This window comes from Dryobates pubescens, chromosome Z, assembly GCF_014839835.1.
Source record: "Dryobates pubescens isolate bDryPub1 chromosome Z, bDryPub1.pri, whole genome shotgun sequence".
NCBI lineage: Eukaryota > Metazoa > Chordata > Aves > Piciformes > Picidae > Dryobates > Dryobates pubescens.
Window position 1 is genome coordinate 65,129,761 of NC_071657.1, and position 19,560 is coordinate 65,149,320.

At 48.4% G+C, this 19,560-nt stretch overlaps 1 protein-coding gene across 1 annotated transcript in view; it reads left to right on the top strand.

Annotated features, from left to right (window-relative positions):
• ARK2N (arkadia (RNF111) N-terminal like PKA signaling regulator 2N) overlaps window positions 1-6,331 on the top strand; it is a 32,086-nt gene extending 25,755 nt beyond the window's left edge. Inside the window, exon 4 of the mRNA XM_009905072.2 lies at window positions 5,248-6,331. Coding sequence (XP_009903374.1) covers window positions 5,248-5,437 — 190 coding nt within the window. The 3' untranslated portion in view covers window positions 5,438-6,331. The remainder of the gene's footprint in view (window positions 1-5,247) is intronic.
• The last annotated feature ends 13,229 nt before the right edge of the window (window positions 6,332-19,560 follow it).

The window sequence follows — 19,560 nt, forward strand, 5'->3', positions numbered from 1 at the left end:
AAAATATTTATGTGGGTTCTTGCTTCCTTTTAAAATATGCTTACTTTAATTGTTTAATCCAATTCCATTTTATTAAGTCAATCAGTAGCTGTGAAAATGCTACCAGCTTTTCAATGGTTAATGTCATAAGATGGTCCCTTTAGGTTGAAATTAAGATCCTTTTAAGTCTTGATTCTGTTTCAATATATACAAAAGAGTTCAAACCTCCAAAGTAGATGAAGGTTAAGGAAGCCAGAGGTTTTTCTCAAGCTCAGAGAGAATGCTGTCTAGCTGTGCTTCAGCTGCTCTTCTCAGTAGGTATTCTTTGATACGACTCTTCATCTTCATGATTTTTCTGTGGCTTGTGGTATCATGCAGCAGTTAACAAGACTGACATTTCATACAGCATGCTAACTGGATGGAATAAAAGTAAGTAAGTTAAAACAGGATGCAGACAAGCTTTTCCTAAAACTAGGATGCTGCTTAGTGGCAAGAAAAGGAGTGAGGGATGAGGAACAGAGATGTCCCTCCTTGTCCTCCTTTCCTTAGGAAAGGAAGAAGAAAGATGTACGAGACCAAATTTCCCAGACAGGAAACTCTACAGATAGTGCAGACACAGTCCAGTGGTGCTGGATATGGAACAAAGGAAATGTAAGGAAGGAAGAGAGGTTTAGTCTTCACTTTTAAGGTAGTGAAAGTGCTTGCATGGGTGTCTCACTTGGAAGATAATAATTTCTGAGGAAACAGCTCTGTTCAGCAGATCCAGGCCATGGAGGGTGTTTGTCCTAATGATGAGCAGTGTGGACTTGTCCTTCCATACTAGTTCTTCTAAGTCTGTTTTAGCACTACATAGACACAACCCTTCTGCTTGAGGTACCCTGTGCAAAAGCTTTACCTGCTGCTTGCTTGGGTAATACTTGCCATGTATAACAGTGGAAATAAGCAAATGCACAGCTGCTTCTTTTAAATCAGTTTTAGTAGATATGAACTTAAATTATTTCAGCAAAGACAAGAGATGAAGCACACATCTGTGGTATCCTTTGTTCATGTAACCATCTACCACCTTCCAAAGGCTAGTTCTAACCAGCTCTGTTGAGTACTCAAGTTAAGTTGTTTGATTCCTGTTTAGAATTTCATCTCTTTTGCAGGTCTAGGCTTGCAGTTATGAAGTGTTGATGGGCTTCCAATAGGGTTGTTGTTTGGAAGAGGTTTAGGATTTTCATCAGTGCTTTTTGCATGCTTAGAATGATCTCTGGATTCAGTTCTTTTGCCCACATGTTTTTTTATCATGCTCCATATCCTATGTCATTGTTGCACTGGCATGAGTTGTGAGACCCTAGAGCTTGTCTAGCATTCATACGCTGTCAGATTGGTAGTGAGTTGGTGAGTTGCACCTGCCTGACCAAGCTGATCTCCTTCTATGACGAAGACACTGCCTGGTGGATGTGGGGCAGGCTGTGGATGTAGTCTGCCTGGACTTCAGCAAGGCCTTTGACACTGTCCCCCACAGCAAACTGTCAGACCATGGCTTGGATGGAGCACACTGCATTGGGTTAGGAACTGGCTGGAGGCTGAGCCCAGAGAGTGGTGATGAGTGGTGCCACATCCAGCTGGCAGCCAGGCACCAGTGGTGTCCCCCAGGGATCAGTGCTGGGCCCCACCCTGTTCAATATCTTTGTTGATGATCTGGATGAGGGGATTGAATCCATCATCAGTAAGTTTGCAGACAACAGCAAGCTGGGGGCAGGAGTTGATCTGCTGGAGGGTAGAGAGGCTCTGCAGAGGGACCTCGCCAGGCTGGACAGATGGGCAGAGTCCAAGGGCAGGAGACTGAACACATCCAAGTGCCAGGTTCTGCACATTGGCCACAGCAACCCCATGCAGTGCTACAGGCTGGGGTCAGAGTGGCTGGAGAGCAGCCAGGCAGAGAGGGACCTGGGGGTACTGGTTGAGAGTAGGCTGAACATGAGCCAGCAGTGTGCCCAGGTGGCCAAGAAGGCCAGTGGCATCCTGGCCTGCATCAGAAACAGTGTGGCCAGCAGGAGCAGGGAGGTCATTCTGCCCCTGTACACTGCACTGGTTAGGCTGCACCTCGAGTCCTGTGTCCAGTTCTGGGCTCCTCAGTTTAGGAAAGAGGTTGAGTTGCTGGAAGGTGTCCAGAGAAGGGCAACAAAGCTGGGGAGGGGTCTGGAGCACAGCCCTGTGAGGAGAGACTGAGGGAGCTGGTGTTGCTTAGCCTGGAGAAGAGGAGGCTCTGGGGGGACATTCTTGCTGTCTACAGCTCCCTGAAGGCAGGTTGTAGTCAGGTGGGGGTTGGTCTCTTCTCCCAGGCAACCAGCACCAGAACAAGAGGACACAGTCTCAAGCTGTGCCAGGGGAGATTCAGGCTGGATGTTAGGAAGAAGTTCTTCCCAGCAAGAGAGATTGGCCATTGGAATGTGATGCCCAGGGAGGTGGTGGAGTCACCATCACTGGAGGTGTTTAGGAAGAGCCTGGATGAGGCACTTGGTGCCATGGTTTAGTTGATCAGATGGTGTTGGGTGATAGGTTGGACACAATGATCTTGAAGGTCTCTTCCAACCTGGTTAATCTGTTTCACATGACTGGAATGTTACTTGGCATCTATTTAGGACACTTAAGTTACATTTTTGAGTTTATTTGCTTTTGCTTCAATAGATTTTCTTATGATGGATGCATATGAAACAGTCTTCCTCTTTTTTTCTCCTGGTTTGGCTGGTTGGGCTCTCTCCTTGCTTTTTTGTTGGATTGAGTTGGTATCTTTCCTGCAAAACTGCAAAGCATGTTCCCTAAGCTAGAGTTTCACTGAACATTTTGCTCTGTCTGTGTGATTTGTTTGAGGATAAACACTTCATTTTTGTGAGGTACCATTTCTGTGAGATCATTTATAGCTTGCTTTTTGTCATCTTCAGGGAGAAGAGTTGGCATTAGCTTTGCACAAGCATTGAGGCCTGTTCTGCATCAGGACCACAGTTCCTGAGACACCAAATATTGTTGCTTAACTTGCTTGAACAACAATCTTTTCTTGTCAGTTACACTGAAATATTTCTCCTTAATAGAAAGCTTAAAAAGAATCTGCATTTATTAGAGTTCCAGTGTCACGTTACTAACTCTTGTACTTTAAAGCATGTACTTTTGAGTACATGCTTTAAAGACTGAAGAAGTAGCAAAATGCCATTTGGATTATCACATCCAGAACTCTGTTGTGTTTCTGAAAAGGAGACTAGATATTGATATTCAGAGAATTAGAGCTCAGAGAATGAGATACTGCATTCTCTTTCATGAGGCAGCCAAGAGAGGAGGGCAAAACCTAAGCAGTTTTGAAGAAACAAAAAAAAGATGCACTGCCTTAAATAAAACATAATAAAAAACCTCCCCAAACACAAAAAAAAACACCAAGAAAAGCAATGCCAAGGGTATTTGACCAGTGCAGAAAACTTGAGTTCCTAAAACACAGTGGTGCCGTCATGAAGAAACACAAAAGCATTACCCCAGCAGCCAAACATCTTGTACTTGCATATGGAGCCAGGAGCAGCTACAGCCACCACCAGCACTCAAAAGAGCAAAACAACATTTGGAGCACCAGGTGTAAAGTTTTGCACAAGTTTGGAGCACTTGTGTAAGGTTTACAGCTGGGAATGGAGTGATCTTGTTAAAGACACTGGTAAATTCTTGTCATCACGTCATCACATAATAAAATTAGTCTAGCTTTTGGGGTTTTTTTAGTTGGTTGGGGTTTTTTTGGGTGGTTTGATTTGGTCTAATTATGATTAGCCTGTGCTTGAATTGTCACATATCTATTACCAATATAATAGGGGAGAATATTAAAATAGGTGCAGATAAGTAGGTACCTACCTCACTTGAGCCTGTGCTCATTTTTAACTGTGTGATTTGCTTTGTTGAAGCTGTGCTGTTGTAAGTGAGCATTTCCCAGCATGTTTATCATTGTTAGTCAAGATCAAGGAAAATCAAAGGTAATGGCTGTAATAGTGTAATTGCAAGATCTCTCTTGTAGTTGTTGTCATGAAGACATCATTATGTCCTTATTTCAGCATAGTTTTTATTTCATATAGAAAGTTATCTTTTCTATTTTTCTCATCAAGCCTCTATTCAATTTTTCAGAAAGTCCAGTGGGTAAAATTGCTTCTGAATTATCATAGAATCACCTGTGTTGGAAAGCACCTCGAAAGGCCGTCTAGTCCAACCCACATGCAGTGAACAGGGACATCCTCAACTGGACCAGGCTGCCCAGAGCCCCATCAAGCTTCACCTTGAATATCTCCAGGGGTGGGGCCTCAACCACCTCTCTGGGCAACTTGTTCCCATGGTCAACCACCCTCATTGCAAAGAACTTTTTCCTAACATCCAATCTAAACCTCCTCTTCTCTGATTTCAAACCATTGCCCCTTGTGGTACTACACATGACAGGGCAGACTTCTTCAAGGTCATAGAATCAGAATTGCCAGGGTTGGAAGGGATCTCAAGGATCATGCAGTTCCAACCCCCTGCCATGGGCAGGGACACCTCACACTGCAGCAGGTTGCTCACAGCCACAGCCAGCCCGGCTGCAAAACCCTCCAGGCAGGAGGCTTCCACCACCTCCCTGGGCAACCTGTGCCAGGCTCTCACCACCCTCATGGGGAACAACTTCTTCCTCACCTCCAATCTGAATCTACCCATTTCTAGTTTTGCTCCATCCCCCCCGAGTCCTGTCACTCCCTGACACCCTCAAAAGTCCCTCCCCAGCTTTCTTGTAACCTCCTTTAGATCTCAGAAGGCCACAATTAGGTCTCCTGGGAGCCTTCTCTTCTCCAGACTGCACAACCCCAACTCCCTCAGTCTGTCTCCATAGCAGAGCAGCTCCAGCCCTCTGCTCCTCCTCGTGACCCTTCTCTGGACACCTACCAGCACCTCCAGATCCTTCCTGTAATAAAGACTCCAGAACTGGGCACAGTAGTCCAGGTCTTTGGGATCCATGCTCATATGGACATGTGCATTAAAAGCCACACATTTTACACCCCTGGTTCTTGAAAACAATTTAATCCTCGTCACCACCCCCAAGTTCAAATTCAGGGCTGGTCTCAGCTTTGTTACTGGGTATTTAAGATGTTACAGGTTCTACAAATGGGGAATTCATGAGGATGTTTTGGAGAGGAATGTGTTAACAAGATGCTAAAGCACTGCAGCTAAGAATCTCCTGCCCGAATTCGACAGTAAGTTTAATCCTCTGTGTTTTTTGCCTCACTACAGGTGTGCGCATCCCAGGGGAGGCGTGATTCAGAGTGTGTCTTCCTGGAAACACGGCTCAGGCTCACAGTACGTTAACACTCAGCAAACACAATCATGGACAGCTGTGACTCCCCAGCAGAATTGGTCTTCGCCCCCAGAAGTAGTAGACCTCACTTTGGATGAGGATACCAGGCGCAAATACCTACTGTAATGCAGTGCCGCCGCGTTTCTGTCCCCACCCCTTCCCCCTTTTGTGGCACAGATGTTCACTGTTAAAACTTCAGCTTCAGAAGCCCTCTTCCCGGCATTATCAAATCCAAACTCACAAAGTTTTTCAGTTCTATAAGAATGTAGTATAATTTCAATATCATTTAAAATGGCTTTGCCTTCTCAAAAGGAGGATTCCTCCCAGAATGAAAAGCTAATAGCACCAAATTTAAAATGCATCTGCGGTTACTAACGTGTGTGTGTGTTAATCTGAAGAAATAACTCTGTGCAAACTTATGTCCACCTCCACCTTCAGAGCTTTCTTAATTTATCAGTATACTGAGTTTGTTTGTAGAAGTTAGTGTTTTGCTGTGTGAGCATCAGTGGTTTTTAGAATTGCTGTGTCCTTGCTGATTTCAGTGGAATTGGGGTTATTCAACACTTCTGGGCCAAGAGTATTTCTGCCGACGCTGATTTGGTTATCCTACCAGCAGAAGGGACTGTCCTTGATACCAACGGCCCATAACATATGCACTGAATGGCTTTTAATTAAAGAATTTTTATTTTCAGTATAATTTATAGTTTACACTTTCTTCAGTGCTGAGTCTTCTGTCTACTCGACTACTGTGTTTCACTGATCGTTTCCTACAGCTTGTTATGGTTTAAAATAGTAGTAGTAGTGACTTGGTAGCAGCTGATGATGGCAAAAGCACAAGAAAAAGCAACAAAAAGGTCCAGCATCCTGCTCTCTTTTAAGTAGAGATGAACTTCTATTTTGTTTTATTTTTTTAATCTATATCCAAGTCTTGCCTGGAGTACAAGGGGAGAAAAACTTTTTGCTCGTAATCCTCATCGCTGCTGATCCTTATTTTGCTTCACTGACCATTTTGAGGAGAAAAAAAAAAAGGAAACCCAAACAACAAAACCACAAACAACAGAACCACAAACAACAAAACCACAACCAACCACCGTGCAAGGCCCCAGCCTGGCAGAGCAGCTGCGTCGCCTTCAGCTCAGGCAGCTCACTGAAACTCCTGTGGCCGTTCAAGTGCTTAAAACTTTGTCCCAAAAGATGCTGCAGGATGTGGTGGGTTCAACTTTCCCCCCAACATTAACTTTGCCACACAAGATCAGAGCTTAAAGTTTTAATTTTTTTAAAAATTGAATTTCATTTTATCTTATTTTATTTATTTTACTTTATTTTTATTTTATTTTATTTAACTTTATTTTAATTTTACTTTAATTTAACTTTATTTTCTTTTATTTTAATTTATTTTTATTTTATTTTATTTTACGTTCTTTTATTTTGATTTATTTTACTTTTATTTTAATTTAATTTTACTTTTTATTTTATTTTAATTTTATTTTATTTTAATTCAATTTTATTTTATTTTACTTTTTAAACTTTATTTTATTTTGCTTTATTTTACTTTTATTTTACTTTATTTTACTTTATTTTAATTTACTTTATTTTTATTTTATTTTATTTTACTTTTATTTTACTTTATTTTACTTTATTTATTTTATTTTATTTTTTTTATTTCACTTTATTTTATTTTATTTTAATTAGATCTGCAACATTTCCCTGGCTTCAGCTCATGGTCTCTTATCCTGGTTTTGGAACTCTTTTTAGAGCATGATCCAGGAAACACTTCCTGCCAGAATACTTAACCAAAATCAGTGGAACTGCTTACTTCAGTGGGATGTAGTTCCTGTAGTGTATCAAAAAGTTCCTGCCCCTCATATGTCATTTTGAGCCTCTCTCAAGGTAAAAACCAAAGATTAGACTTTGACAAGATGATATTCACTTTAAATGTCTGTTGTGCAATTAAGATGTTCCTTTGTATTCAGAGTGTTTCCAGTGGAAATTTTGTACAGCTCTGTCATCAGATTCTGGTTTTGTGCCACTGCAGACCAAGCTGGGTGCAGTCAGGACACAGGAAGTTCTGCTTCTGTCTTGGCTTCTTTCTGAATTTATTTGGCTTCGAAGAATGTTATCTGTGGGCCAGAAGAATAAACAAGATTACACATGATGGCAAAGAAACCCAGCAGTGGTGGTGTAGTTGGTAGCAGACATCCTTTGCTTTATAGTAAGCAGAAAGGTTGTGACTGCATTTGGAAGAACAGCTAGGAAAGGGATGTTCCAGTGTCAAGCTTCAGAGTTCCGGCTTCCACCTTTCTAAAACACTGAACAGAAGTGTATTGCACGGCCAGAAAACGCGTGTGGTGCTTCTGGTGACCGATTCCCGTCTCTGCAGGTGGAAGCAGGGGAGCAGTGTGTGGATGGAGCCCATTTGCACTCAGTAGGGAAGGCCCCTGTGTCGTTGGTGCACTGTGTCACTCGTGGCTGCTGATCTCTCCTCCTCACATTTTGAATCATGCAACGCAGCGATTGTTTTAGTGGGCTAGGTAACTTTTGGAGCAGTGATTTAGTGCAGCTGCTGTTTCCTGCTTCACAGTGTCTTTCAAAGATGAGTTCTTCAGAAAGCTGCAGGGACCCATTTGTAGTACTTCTTCCATGAAAAATACAAACTAACTGGTTTCTCAGTTTGTATATGATGTGACTTCCATGTATATATGAACATGACTGCGTCCTCACCAAACTTCCTCCAATTGTGCACTGTGTTTGTTTAAACAATCCATGTGTTGTAGTCCAATGCAGTTTTCCTTTTATTTAAAACACTACATATGTTTCTCTTAACAAAATTGAAAGGGTTAGTGATATGAAAAACCAGAATCACTGCAGAACTAGTGAGTGGTTTTGGTTTATTTTTCCCTCTCTCTCTGTTGTTGTTTTTTTTTTTCCTTTAAGAGCAAAAGGTGCCTGGACAGTTTTGCTCTTCTCAGCAAGAAAGAGAAATGTTAGCCATTGTATGGCTAAAAACCAATGCACTTGGGGCCTGATCCAGAACCCACTGTAGTTGATAACCGGGCTTTCCATCGACTTCGGTGTGCATTGGCTGGAGCCCTTCATGGTTTAGCAGTTCCTGAATTGCTGGAGTGTGAACTTAGAATCTTCTGTAGTGAAGACAAATAATTACTTAGATTATAAATGTTTTAAAAAAATGCAACTAGCTACAAAATTTGTTTCTTCTCGACACTCATTATTTAGTTCTCATTTTCCATCTAGTATTTAATGGTCTTTGGAGAAAAAAATAATAATAAAACAGAGTGTTATATATATATATAAAAATATATATATTTTTGGTGCAAGATGAGACCTTCTGTTTTTTGAAACAAGTCTGTAGCATAAAGGTTAAACTATTTTAAGATTAAATAAAATAGAGTGTATTATTTAAACAATACCACTTTGTTGGGTTTTGTTGTTGTTGTTCTGGTTTCATTCACTGTATGGATATGTAAGATGTTGAGTTGCTGGAAGGTGTCCAGAGAAGTGCAACAAAGCTGGGGAGGGGTCTGGAGCACAGCCCTGTGAGGAGAGGCTGAGGGAGCTGGGGTTGCTTAGCCTGGAGAAGAGCAGCCTCAGGGGAGACCTTGCTCTCTACAACTCCCTGAAGGGAGGTTGTAGCCAGGTGGGGGTTGGTCTCAAGCTGTGCCAGGGGAGGTTTAGGCTGGATGGTAGGAAGAAGTTCTTCGTAGAAAGAGTAATTGCCCACTGGGATGTGCTGCCTGGGAGGTGGTGGAGTCCCCATCCCTGGAGGTGTTTAGGAAGAGCCTGGCTGAGGCACTTGGTGCCATGGTTGAGTTGATTAGATGGTGTTGGGTGATAGGTTGGACTCAATGATCTCTGAGGTCTTTTCCAACCTGGTTAATTCTATCCTATCCTATCCTATCCTATCCTATCCTATCCTATCCTATCCTATCCTATCCTATCCTATCCTATCCTATCCCTGTTCTGTTCTATTAATATTTTAATTGTCTATTAAATATTAATAACCATACATTCATAACATTCAAGCAAAACAATTCTATGATTCTGTGGTTCTGGTGAGGCAAAACAGGCCCTCAAGAACCAGGGTAAATCAGGAGGAAGCTTCAAGTCCACAACCATCAGCTGCAACCAGCAGCTGTTAACTAGCCAAGATCATGGAGTCACGGAATGGCTTGAATTGGAAAGACACTTAAAGTTCATCTAGTTCCAATACCCCTGACATGGAATCATAGTACCATAGTATCAGTCAGGGTTGGTAGGGACCACAAGGATCATCTAGTTCCAACCCCCCTGCCATGGGCAGGGACACCCCACACTCAACCACCACCCTGGACAACCCATTCCAGGGTTTCACCACTCTCATGGGGAAGAACTTCCTCCTCACCTCCAGCCTGAATCTCCCCACCTCCAGCTTCATTCCATTCCCCCTAGTCCTAGCACTACCTGAGATCCTGAGCAGGCTCCAAGACCACAGTATCAGTCAGGGTTGGAAGGGACCACAAGGATCATCCAGTTCCAGCCCCCCTGCCATGGGCAGGGACACCCCACACTAGATCAGGCTGGCCAGAGCCTTATCCAGCCTGGGCTTAAACACCTCCAGGGATGGGGCCTCAACCATCTCCCTGGACAACCCATTCCAGGGCTTCACCACTCCCATGGGGAGAACTTCCTCCTCACCTCCAGCCTGAATCTCCCCACCTCCAGCTTCATTCCATTCCCCCTAGTCCTAGCACTACCTGAGATCCTGAGCAGTCCCTCCCCAGCCTTCTTGTAGCCCCCTTCAGATACTGGAAGGCCACAATGAGGTCACCTGGGAGCCTTCTCTTCTCCAGACTGAACAGCCCCAACTCCTTCAGTCTGTCCTCACAGGAGAGGTGCTCCAGCCCTCTGCTCATCCTCGTGGCCCTTCTCTGGACACCTTCCAGCACCTCCAGATCCCTCTTGTAATAGGGGCTCCAGAACTGGAGGCAGTACTCCAGGTGGGGTCTCACCAGAGCTGAGCAGATGGGGAGAATCACCTCCCTTGCCCTGCTGGCCACACTTCTCTTGCTGCAGCCCAGGATCTGATTGGCTTTCCGGGCTGCAAGTGCACACTGAGAGCTCCTGTTGAGCTTCTCCCCCAGCACCCCCAAGTCTCTCTCCTCAGGGCTGCTTTCCAGCCAGGCACTGCCCAGCCTGGATTTGTACCTGTGATTGCCTCGACCCAGCTGCAGGAGCCTGCACTTGGTCTTGTTGAACCTCATGAGGTTGGCTTGTGCCCACCTCTCCAGCCTGTCAAGGTCCATCTGGATGGATCCCTTCCCTCCAGCCTGTCTGCTGCACCACACAGCTTGGTGTCATCAGCAAACTTGCTGAGGGTGCACTCAATGCCACTGTCCATGGCACCCACAAAGATGTTGAACAAGACTGGGACATGGGCAGGACACATCCCACTAGATGTTCTTGTTCAAACCCTCATCTACTTTTGTCTTAAATATTTCTAGGGATGAGGTGTTCACAGCTTCTCTGAGAACTCATTCCAGTGTCTAACAGCCCTCATAGTAAAGAACGTCTTCCTAAGACCCCATCTAAATCTACCCTACTGTAGTCAAAAGACATTTTCCCTAGTTTTATCACAACAGGCCTTTGTAAACAGTCTCTTTCCAGCTTTCCTGTAGGCCCCCTTCAGGTACTGGAAGGCCACCGTAAGGTCTCACCAGAGTCTTCCCTTCTTCAGCCTGTCTTTGCAGGAGGGGTGCTCCTCTGGATGCTCTCCAGCAGATCCGTGTCCTTCCTGTGTTGCAGGCTCCAGAGCTGGATGCAGCACTTCAGGTGAGGTCTTACAAGAGCAGAGCAGAGCAGAAGGTCAGAAGCACCTCTCTTAACCTGCTGCCCACGCATATTTTGATGCAGCCTAGGATACAGTTGGCTTTTGGGGCTGCTAATGCAATTGTAGGCTCATGTGCTTCATCAACCAGCACCCCCAAGTCGTTCTCTGCAGGGCTGTTCTCAGTCCACTTCTCAACTAGCCTCTATCTGTGCTTGGGATTGCCTGACCTGGATGGAGGACCTTCTTGAACTTCATCAGGTTGGCATGGGCTCACCTCTCCAGCCTGTCAGTGTCCCTCTGGATGGACCCCTTCCCTCCGATATGTCTGCTGCACCACACAGCTTGGTGTTGGCCTGGCAACTAGCCAAGAAAATGGCCTGGCTGGACACAATGAAGAAACATACAAGGGAATCAGAAGGTGTGAGAGGACCTCAGGCCAGAATAAACATCAGACCAAAGGGCATATGCAAGGTGCTTGAGGGTCACATGGGAAGTGGACACATGGTCTGTAAGGGCATAAAGGCCCAGGGATTTATTTGTTTGGGGTCCCCCTCTGAAGACATCTCAAACTGACTCTGCTGCTTGTGGAATTCTACTGAATTATATTATGTTCTACACCTAACACTCTGCTGTGGGAAACTGTGGGCTCACACTGTGCTTCTTTAACACAGGACCAGGCAGGGGTTTGCTCTGACTCCCACAGAAGGAACTAAATAACCAGACACTCGACCTATCCCTTAACACCTAACACATGGTCTTGCAGCTTTTTGGTGTCTGTTTGCTCTAGGGGAGGTGTGAAGCTCTCACATGTTCATGCATTACTTAGGCTGGTGAGAGTAAGCAGATGCCTTCCCTTGAATAATTGAAGACTGTTTGTTTAGCTGATGCATTCATTTACTGTGGGTATGTTGCAGATGTATCTTGATGACGAGCATCAGACAGCCCTTGGACTCCTCTTGTGCAATCAAGACCATGCCACCACCTCAGATTGTGACATATGATGTGTGGATAGGTCACACTGGCAGGTGCAGAGATGGGCACCACTCCCCCTACAGCAGTATTGAAGTGACCTGTGTCAGCCCAAACTGAGGTCAAACGTGAACATGCAAGACTTGTTCAGGCAACTGGCTGCAGAGAGTGCTGGAGCCTGGCACATTAAGTGGAGGGCAATGGAGATACCACCTGTCTTTGGTGCGAGCAGCTTGATTGCCTGCTTAACCTAGTGGCTGAACTGAAGGAAGAAGTTGCTGCACTTAGGACTGTGAAGCGAATGGGAGGCGGCGTTGGATCTGAGGAACCGGGCTCTGCAGGTAACTACCTGGTCAACTTGGTGGCAACGAGGTCTCCCCTGAGCCTCCCCTTCTCCAGGCTAAACAACCCCAGCTCCCTCAGCTGCTGCTCCCAGGGCTTGTGCTCCCGACCCCTCCCCAGCTTTGTTGCCCTTCTCTGGGCATGTTCCAGCAACTCAACATCTTTCTGGAATTGAGGGGCCCCAGAACTGGACACAGGCCTCAAGGTCTGGCCCATCCAATCCCATAGGCTAGCGGGGATCCAGGTGGCTCAGCAGGTCTCTACCTGCTTCCTCCTGCCTGACAGTGTTACTACACTGCTCCCTGACTCCACCTGCCAGCTCTGGAGGCCAACCGTCCTGAAGACAACCTGTGCTACTGTTACAGAAGATTGAGGCAAAGGAGGCATTTTCCTCCTCTTCCGTGTTCTAGTCCCTCCCATGTCCAGTGAGGAGTGGAGGTTGTCCTTGCCCCTCCTTTTACCAGAGGCACCTAGCCAGGCTTTATCCCTTTGGAGTCCCTTGAGGAGAAGGCAAAGGAGTCAGCCTGATTAATCAGACGTGAGCTGGAGGCTGAAGGCAGAAGGAGGCTGTGGTGGCAAGCTCGTCCCAGAGGGCAGCGGGGCAGCGTGAGTGGCGGCAGCACCGTCAGGCAGGCAGTGATTGTGACCTCACCGTGGGCAGCACTGTCAGTTGCATTCCGGGTGCCGTGGCAACACACCCGGCCGAGGAGGGAAAAGGGGACGCAGAACCACGGGTCCCGCACTCTGCAGGAGCAGCCAGTGGTGGAAGGAGCTCCCACTGGGGAGTGTCCCAGCAAGGAGAGACTGAGCAAGATGGACTTCTGGGATGGGTTGTAGGCCCTTTTCATGGTGTGCAGCACCACCGCTGAAGGTACCAAGGGGTTGGGACCTTGCAGTGCCCAAGAGCTCCTGGAGGGAGGGGACAAGGCTGAGAGCACAAGGTCACCTCAGAGTGGGTGCTGGTCTCCGTCTGTGGGGATGGGGATGGTGGTGACAGCTGGCGTCCTGTGGAGGACACAGAGAGTGACTTTGGTTCTTGTTCACTTTGCAGAGCCAATGGCTGTGTGGGACACAGTGCCTGCCCTTGTTCCATGGAACACTCTGCTGCACCAAGGTATCTTTCTCTTTCTCTCTTCTCTCTCTTCTTCCTCCTCTTCTTTGCCTGCCGCTTCTGCAGCTGCAGCAGCAGGTGGTTCAGCGCCATCGTCCTCACTGACGCTGTGCCCTTTTCCTCCTTCATCTTCTTTCTCTTCTTCTTCTGCATCTGCATGGCCCACCTGTGCTTGGTGCTCTGCTGCATTGTCCTCTTAAGACTTGTAGCTCTGCATCCTCCTCTCTTTCTTCTGCCTGCAAGGCTGCCTTCTGCCGCCTCCTCTCCTGCATTGAATCCCTTCTTCTTCTGCATTCCCCTGCTCTGCATCTTCCCTTCTTGTCCTTTGCCACCTTCCCCTTGGCTCCTGCTGCACACTCCCTTTCCTCTTTTTCCCTCCACCTTGCCTTTATTTTGTCAAGGCCCGTTTGCTTCTTTCTCTTTCTTTGGTGGGCTTGGGAAGAAGATGCTGCTGGTGGAGGTGGGTGGGCATTGGGGTGGATTTGGGGAGAGGGCGGGAAAGGTACAGAGGAAGGAACAGACCAAGAAGATGTAGAAGAGAAGGAAGGAAAAGAAGAAAAAGAAGCTGAGCGAGTGAAGGAAGAAGAAGAGGGTTTGGGGAGAGCGTGGTGGGCTTGGAGGGAAAATAAGGCTCTTGGGGCTGGATAACGGTAGGCAGGGTTGGGGACGGAGTCGTAGAAGAGAGCATAGTGCATTTGGGGAGAATAGGGGAGTGAGAGAGAAGGCAGATGAAGACAAAGAAGATGAAGAAGAAGAGGAAGGAGGAGAAGAAACTGAGGAAGCTGAAGAAGTTGCATTAAAGAAGAAGAAGAAGGGGATTTGGGGAGAGCGTAGTGGGTTTGGGCAGGACAAGGGTGAGCTTTGGGAGGACATGGTTGTGTTGGGGAGTGCTTGGTGCTCTTGAGGAGAAGGCGGTGGGCTTGGTCAGACCTGGCTCCACTTGGGCTGCATCGTACCCATATGCGTCGGGTCCCTTCTCCTGCTTTCCCTTTTCCTTCTGAGAGGAGCACAGGGTGGGCTTGGAGGGAGGAGGGTGGGCTTGGTTAGAAAGTGATGTGCTTGGGGTTAACATAGGTGGGCTTGGGTGGGGTTGGTCGACAGGATGGTGGATTAGGGGAGAACATGGGAGGGCTACAGCACAAGAAGATAGGGTGGATGAAACAGAAGAAGAAGAAGAAGTAAAAGAAGAGAAAGAAGCTGAATGAGAAGAGGAAGAAGAAAGGCAACTGGGGAGACCATGGTGGGTCTGGGTAGAACAAAGGTGAGCTTACGGGAACGTGGTGGTTTGGGGCAGCCCTGGTTTGCTGCACCAGAGGAAGCAGGTGGTGGGCAGAGGGTGGGCTTGCTTAGAAATGCTTCTGCATCATCCCCATTGCCCCCTTTTGCGTTGTCCTCTCCTACGTCAGGGCCTTATCCTTCTTTCCCTTTCCCGATTTCTTCTGCCCTCCTTCTCATCCTCTTCCTGTAGTCCTCTTCTCCTTCCTCTCCCTCCCTTCCCTTGCCCTGTCAGTTTTCCCCTGTGTCTTTCTATTGGCACCGTCTTCCTCCTCTGCAGGGTCCTCTTGCTCTGCACTGTCCTCATCCTCACTTTGCGCCATCCTCTTCCTCTGAATATTCCTCACCCTCTCTGCAATCCTCTCCCTCGGCGCTGTCCTCATCATCTGCACAAACCTCTCCCTCTGCGCAATCCCCACCTTCTGCCTAATCCTCTCCCTCCTTCCTCTTGACCTCTTCTCATTCCTCTCCCTCCCTTTTCTTACCCTATCAATTTTCCCCTGTGTCATCCTAGTGGCAGCGTCCTCCTCCTCTACCCTGTCCTCCTCCCCTGCGCCGTGCTCTCCCTCTGTGCCGTCCCCTCCCTCTGTGCCGTCCTCTCCCTCTGCAGTATCCTCTCCCTCTGTGCAGGCCACTCCCTCTTCACAGTCCTCTCCCTCTCTGCAACCCTCTCCTTCTGCACAGTCCACTCCCTCTGAACAATCCTCTCCCCTAGGCATCCCAGTGCACAGCCCGCTCCCTCTGTGCAACCCTCTCCCTCTGCGCAACCCTCTCCCTCTGCACATTCCTCTCCGTCTGCACATTCCTCTCCCTCTACGCATCCCCTCTGCGCAACCCTCTCCCTCTCCCTCTTCTCGACCCTCTCCCTCTGCGCATTCCTCTCCCTCTGCCCTTTCCTCTCCCTCTGCCCATTCCTCTCCCTCTGCGCAACCCTCTCCCTCTCCCTCTTCTCGACCCTCTCCCTCTGCGCATTCCTCTCCCTCTGCCCTTTCCTCTCCCTCTGCCAACCCTCTCCCTCTGCCAACCCTCTCCCTCTGCGCATTCCTCTCCCTCTGCACATTCCTCTCCCTCAGCGCATCCCCTGTGCACAACCCTATCCCTCTTCTCAACCCTCTCCCTCTGCGCATTCCTCTCCCTCTACTCATTTGTCTCCCTCTGAGCGGCCTCCTCCCTCTGCACAACCCTCTCCCTCTGCGCAGCCCGCTCCCGCAGAACAATCCTCGCCCCCTATGCATTCCCAGCGTGCAACCCACTCCCTCTGCGCACACCTCCCCTCTGCGCATTCCTCTCCCTCTGTGCAACCCTCTCCCTCTGCGCATTCCTCTCCCTCTACTCATTCCTCTCCCTCTGCTCATCCCTGACCCTCTGGGCAACCCGCTCCCTCTGCACAGCCCTCTCCCTCTGTGCATTCCTCTCTCTCTGTGCAACCCTCTCCCTCTGCGCATTCCTCACCCTCTCTTCAACCCTCTCCCTCTGTGCATTCCTCTCCCTCTACTCATTTGTCTCCCTCTGAGCAGTCCTCTCCTTCTGTGCAACCCTCTCCCTCTGCGCATTCCTCTCCCTCTACTCATTCTTATCCCTCTGAGCAACCCTCTCCCTCTGCACAGTCCACTCCCTCTGAACAGTCCTCACCCCCTACGCATTCCCAGTATTCAACCCGCTCCCTCTGCACAGCCCTCTCCCTCTGTGCATTCCTCTCCCTCAACTCATTCCTCTCCCTCTGCTCCTCCCTCACCCTCTGGGCAACCCTCTCCCTCTGCACATTCCTCTCCCTCTGTGCAGTCCACTCCCTCTGAACCATCCTCACCCCCTATGCATTCCCAGTGTACAACCCACTCCCTCTGCACAGCCCTCCCCCTCTGCGCATTCCTCTCCCTCTGTGCAACCCGCTCCCTCTGCACAGCCCTCTCCCTCTGCGCATTCCTCTCCCTCTACTCATTCCTCTCCCTCTGCTCATCCCTCACCCTCTGGGCAACCCTCTCCCTCTGCACATTCCTCTCCCTCTGTGCGGTCCACTCCCTCTGAACAACCCTCACCCCTACGCATTCCCAGTGCACAACCCACTCCCTCTGCACAGCATTCTCCCTCTGCGCATTCCTCTCCCTCTGCACCTCCCCTGTGGACATCCCTTTCCCTCTTCTCAAGCCTCTCCCTCTGCGCATTCCTCTCCCTCTGCGCATTCCTCTCCCTCTGCACAGTCCACTCCCTCTGCGCAGTCTTCTCCCTCTGCTCATTCCTCTCCCTGCGCATTCCCTGGGCGCAAGCCTCTCCCTCTGCACAACCCTCTCCCTCTGAGCATTCCTCTCCCTCTGCGCATTCCCTCTGCAAACCTCTCCTTCTGTGCAATCCCCTCCCTCTGTGCGGTCCTTTCCCTCTGCTCCTTCCTCTCCCTCTGCACAATCCTCTCCCTCTGCGTCGTCCTCTTTGCACCGTCTTCTTAGTGTCCAATTGTCAGAGGAAGAGGAGGTCCAAGTGAAAGAGCATCCAGAAGCAGTGGATGCATTCCCCTCCTCCGCGCCGTCCCCTGGGCTCCTTTGGTGCCCTCCCCTTCCTCTCCTTCCCTCTGCGTCATCCTCTCTTCCCTCAGGGCCCATCTTCTTCTTTCCCTTTTTCTTCTTGGAGGAGAACATTGTGGGCTTGGCAAAGAGGTGCTGCTGGGCATGGGGCGAACACGGTAGGTTTGGGGAGAACACGGCAGTGACACAGAGGAAGAAGAAAAGAAGAGCAAGAAGATGACTAAGAAGATGAAGAAGGGGAAGATGGAGAAGAAACTGAAGAATATGAAGAAGAAGTTGAATTAAGGAGGAAGAAAGAAGGGATTTGGGGAGAGCTTGCTGGGCTTGGGGAGAACAAGGCTGAGCTTTGGGAGGACGTGGTGGTTTGGGGCATCCATGGTGTGCTGCACCAGGGGAAGCAGGTGGTGGGCAGAGGGTGGGCTTGCCTACAAATGGTTCTTCTTCTCCTTCTTCTGCCTCGTCCTCTCTTGCATCAGGGCCTTCTCCTTCTTTCCCTTGCCCTTCTCTTGCACTGTCCTCCTTCTCCTCTTTCTGTCTTGTCCTCTTCTGCTTCCTCTCCTTTCCTTCTCTTGCTCCCTCATTTTTCCCTTCTTTGCTCTTGTCCTCTCTCTGCTGTCCTCTTCTTCCGTATCATCCTCTTTGCTCCGTCCTCTTTGTGTCAGAGCAAGCGGAGGAAGAGGAGGAAGAAGAAGAAGAGTATCCACTTTTTCTGGATGCCCTTCTTCTTCTTCCTCCTCTTCCTCCTCTTTTTCTTCTTCTTCTTTTCTAGGGCGCCCCACTTCCCACCCTGGCTTCCTTTCAGAAAGACGCTCCCCAAGTGGATCTGTGCCGCAGCCGAGAAGCTTCATCCAGTTCCCCGGCTTTGGGCTGGCCTGCAGCCTGCTGCCTGTCCACAAGCCCCGAGGCCACAAGTCCTACCTGTCTGGTCAGATGGAGCCGTCAGAGCCTTGCTTTCTGGCACCACATCATCACATCCCTTCCCCTATCACAGAATCACAGACCTCAAGATTCACCCCTGAAGCATATAAGCTCAAGCACCACATCCAAACCACCTTTGATCACCCCCAGGCTTGGTGACTCTACCACCTCCCTGGGCAGGACATTGCAATGTTTGGCCACTCTTGATGTGAAAAAATGTTTCCTAATTTCCAGTCTAATCCTCTCCACCAGTGGCAGCTTGATGCCATTCCTTCTTGTTCTATCACTAATTACCAGTGAGAACAGGCCAGCACCAACCTGTCTGTGACTCTGTGAGTGCAGCAGTGTACTGAGTGGCAGCAGGCAGGCAGGTCCTTCCAGGCTTGGTCTTAGCCTTAAGCAGCAAATGGTGGTGTTGCTGCAGTGTAGTGTAGGGCACAGTAGGCTCCACAGGGCACTGCAGGCTGGGGGTCAGGAAGCTTGTGTGTCCTGTTGGACACCTCCTGACTTTCTTTGTGGGTTCCTTGATGCCTTAGGGACACTGCAGAGCAGAAATTCAGGTGACTTTGAGGTCACCACTGGAATCCTAACCCCCCAGCTTTTCCCTACTTGTTTTTCTCTCCAGGTGCTCCTAGAGAATGCCAGAGCCCACTGAGATGTGTGAGTGCTGGAGCTCCATGAGAAGCTGTGCTGTGATCAAGGGAAGAAGGAGCAGCATTCTGCCCCTCTCTGCTGTGGGGCAGTATATGACTGGTCTCAATATTCTTTATTCACCTGGATTTTACATTTCACATCTTATTTTCCTCAGTCACACACCCTCATGGGTTCTTTCTAGCTTTGAAGACCACTGTTGCCCACAGAGCTGGGGAAATGGATGGAGGTAGCCTTTGGGGCAAGCCACAGTAGATGCAAGCCTCTAAAAGTGTACACCAGGAAGAGGAAGAGCAGGCTGGAGGTTTAAGACACCCAGAGAAGAAGACAAAACACTGAGCAAATCCTAATGAAGCCAAAGACAACTTCCAATGGCAGCTCACAGCATGTCTCAGACAAGATTTGGCAAGTTGAAAATACTCTTTAGTTCATCTCCTCCAATGCAAAAGGAGGATGAGCTCCTAACACACAACTGACTGTCCTCCACAACTCCTCTGGCAGTTTGGAAACTTTTTCTGTGGCTGGAGTACCACTAAAACATGGCCTCAGGACATTAAAAACCCCATTCCAACTGGAGCTATGAAACCACTGTCTTCTTGTACCAGCTGCTTGTTGAGAGATAAAAATCACACAATGTTAAAAG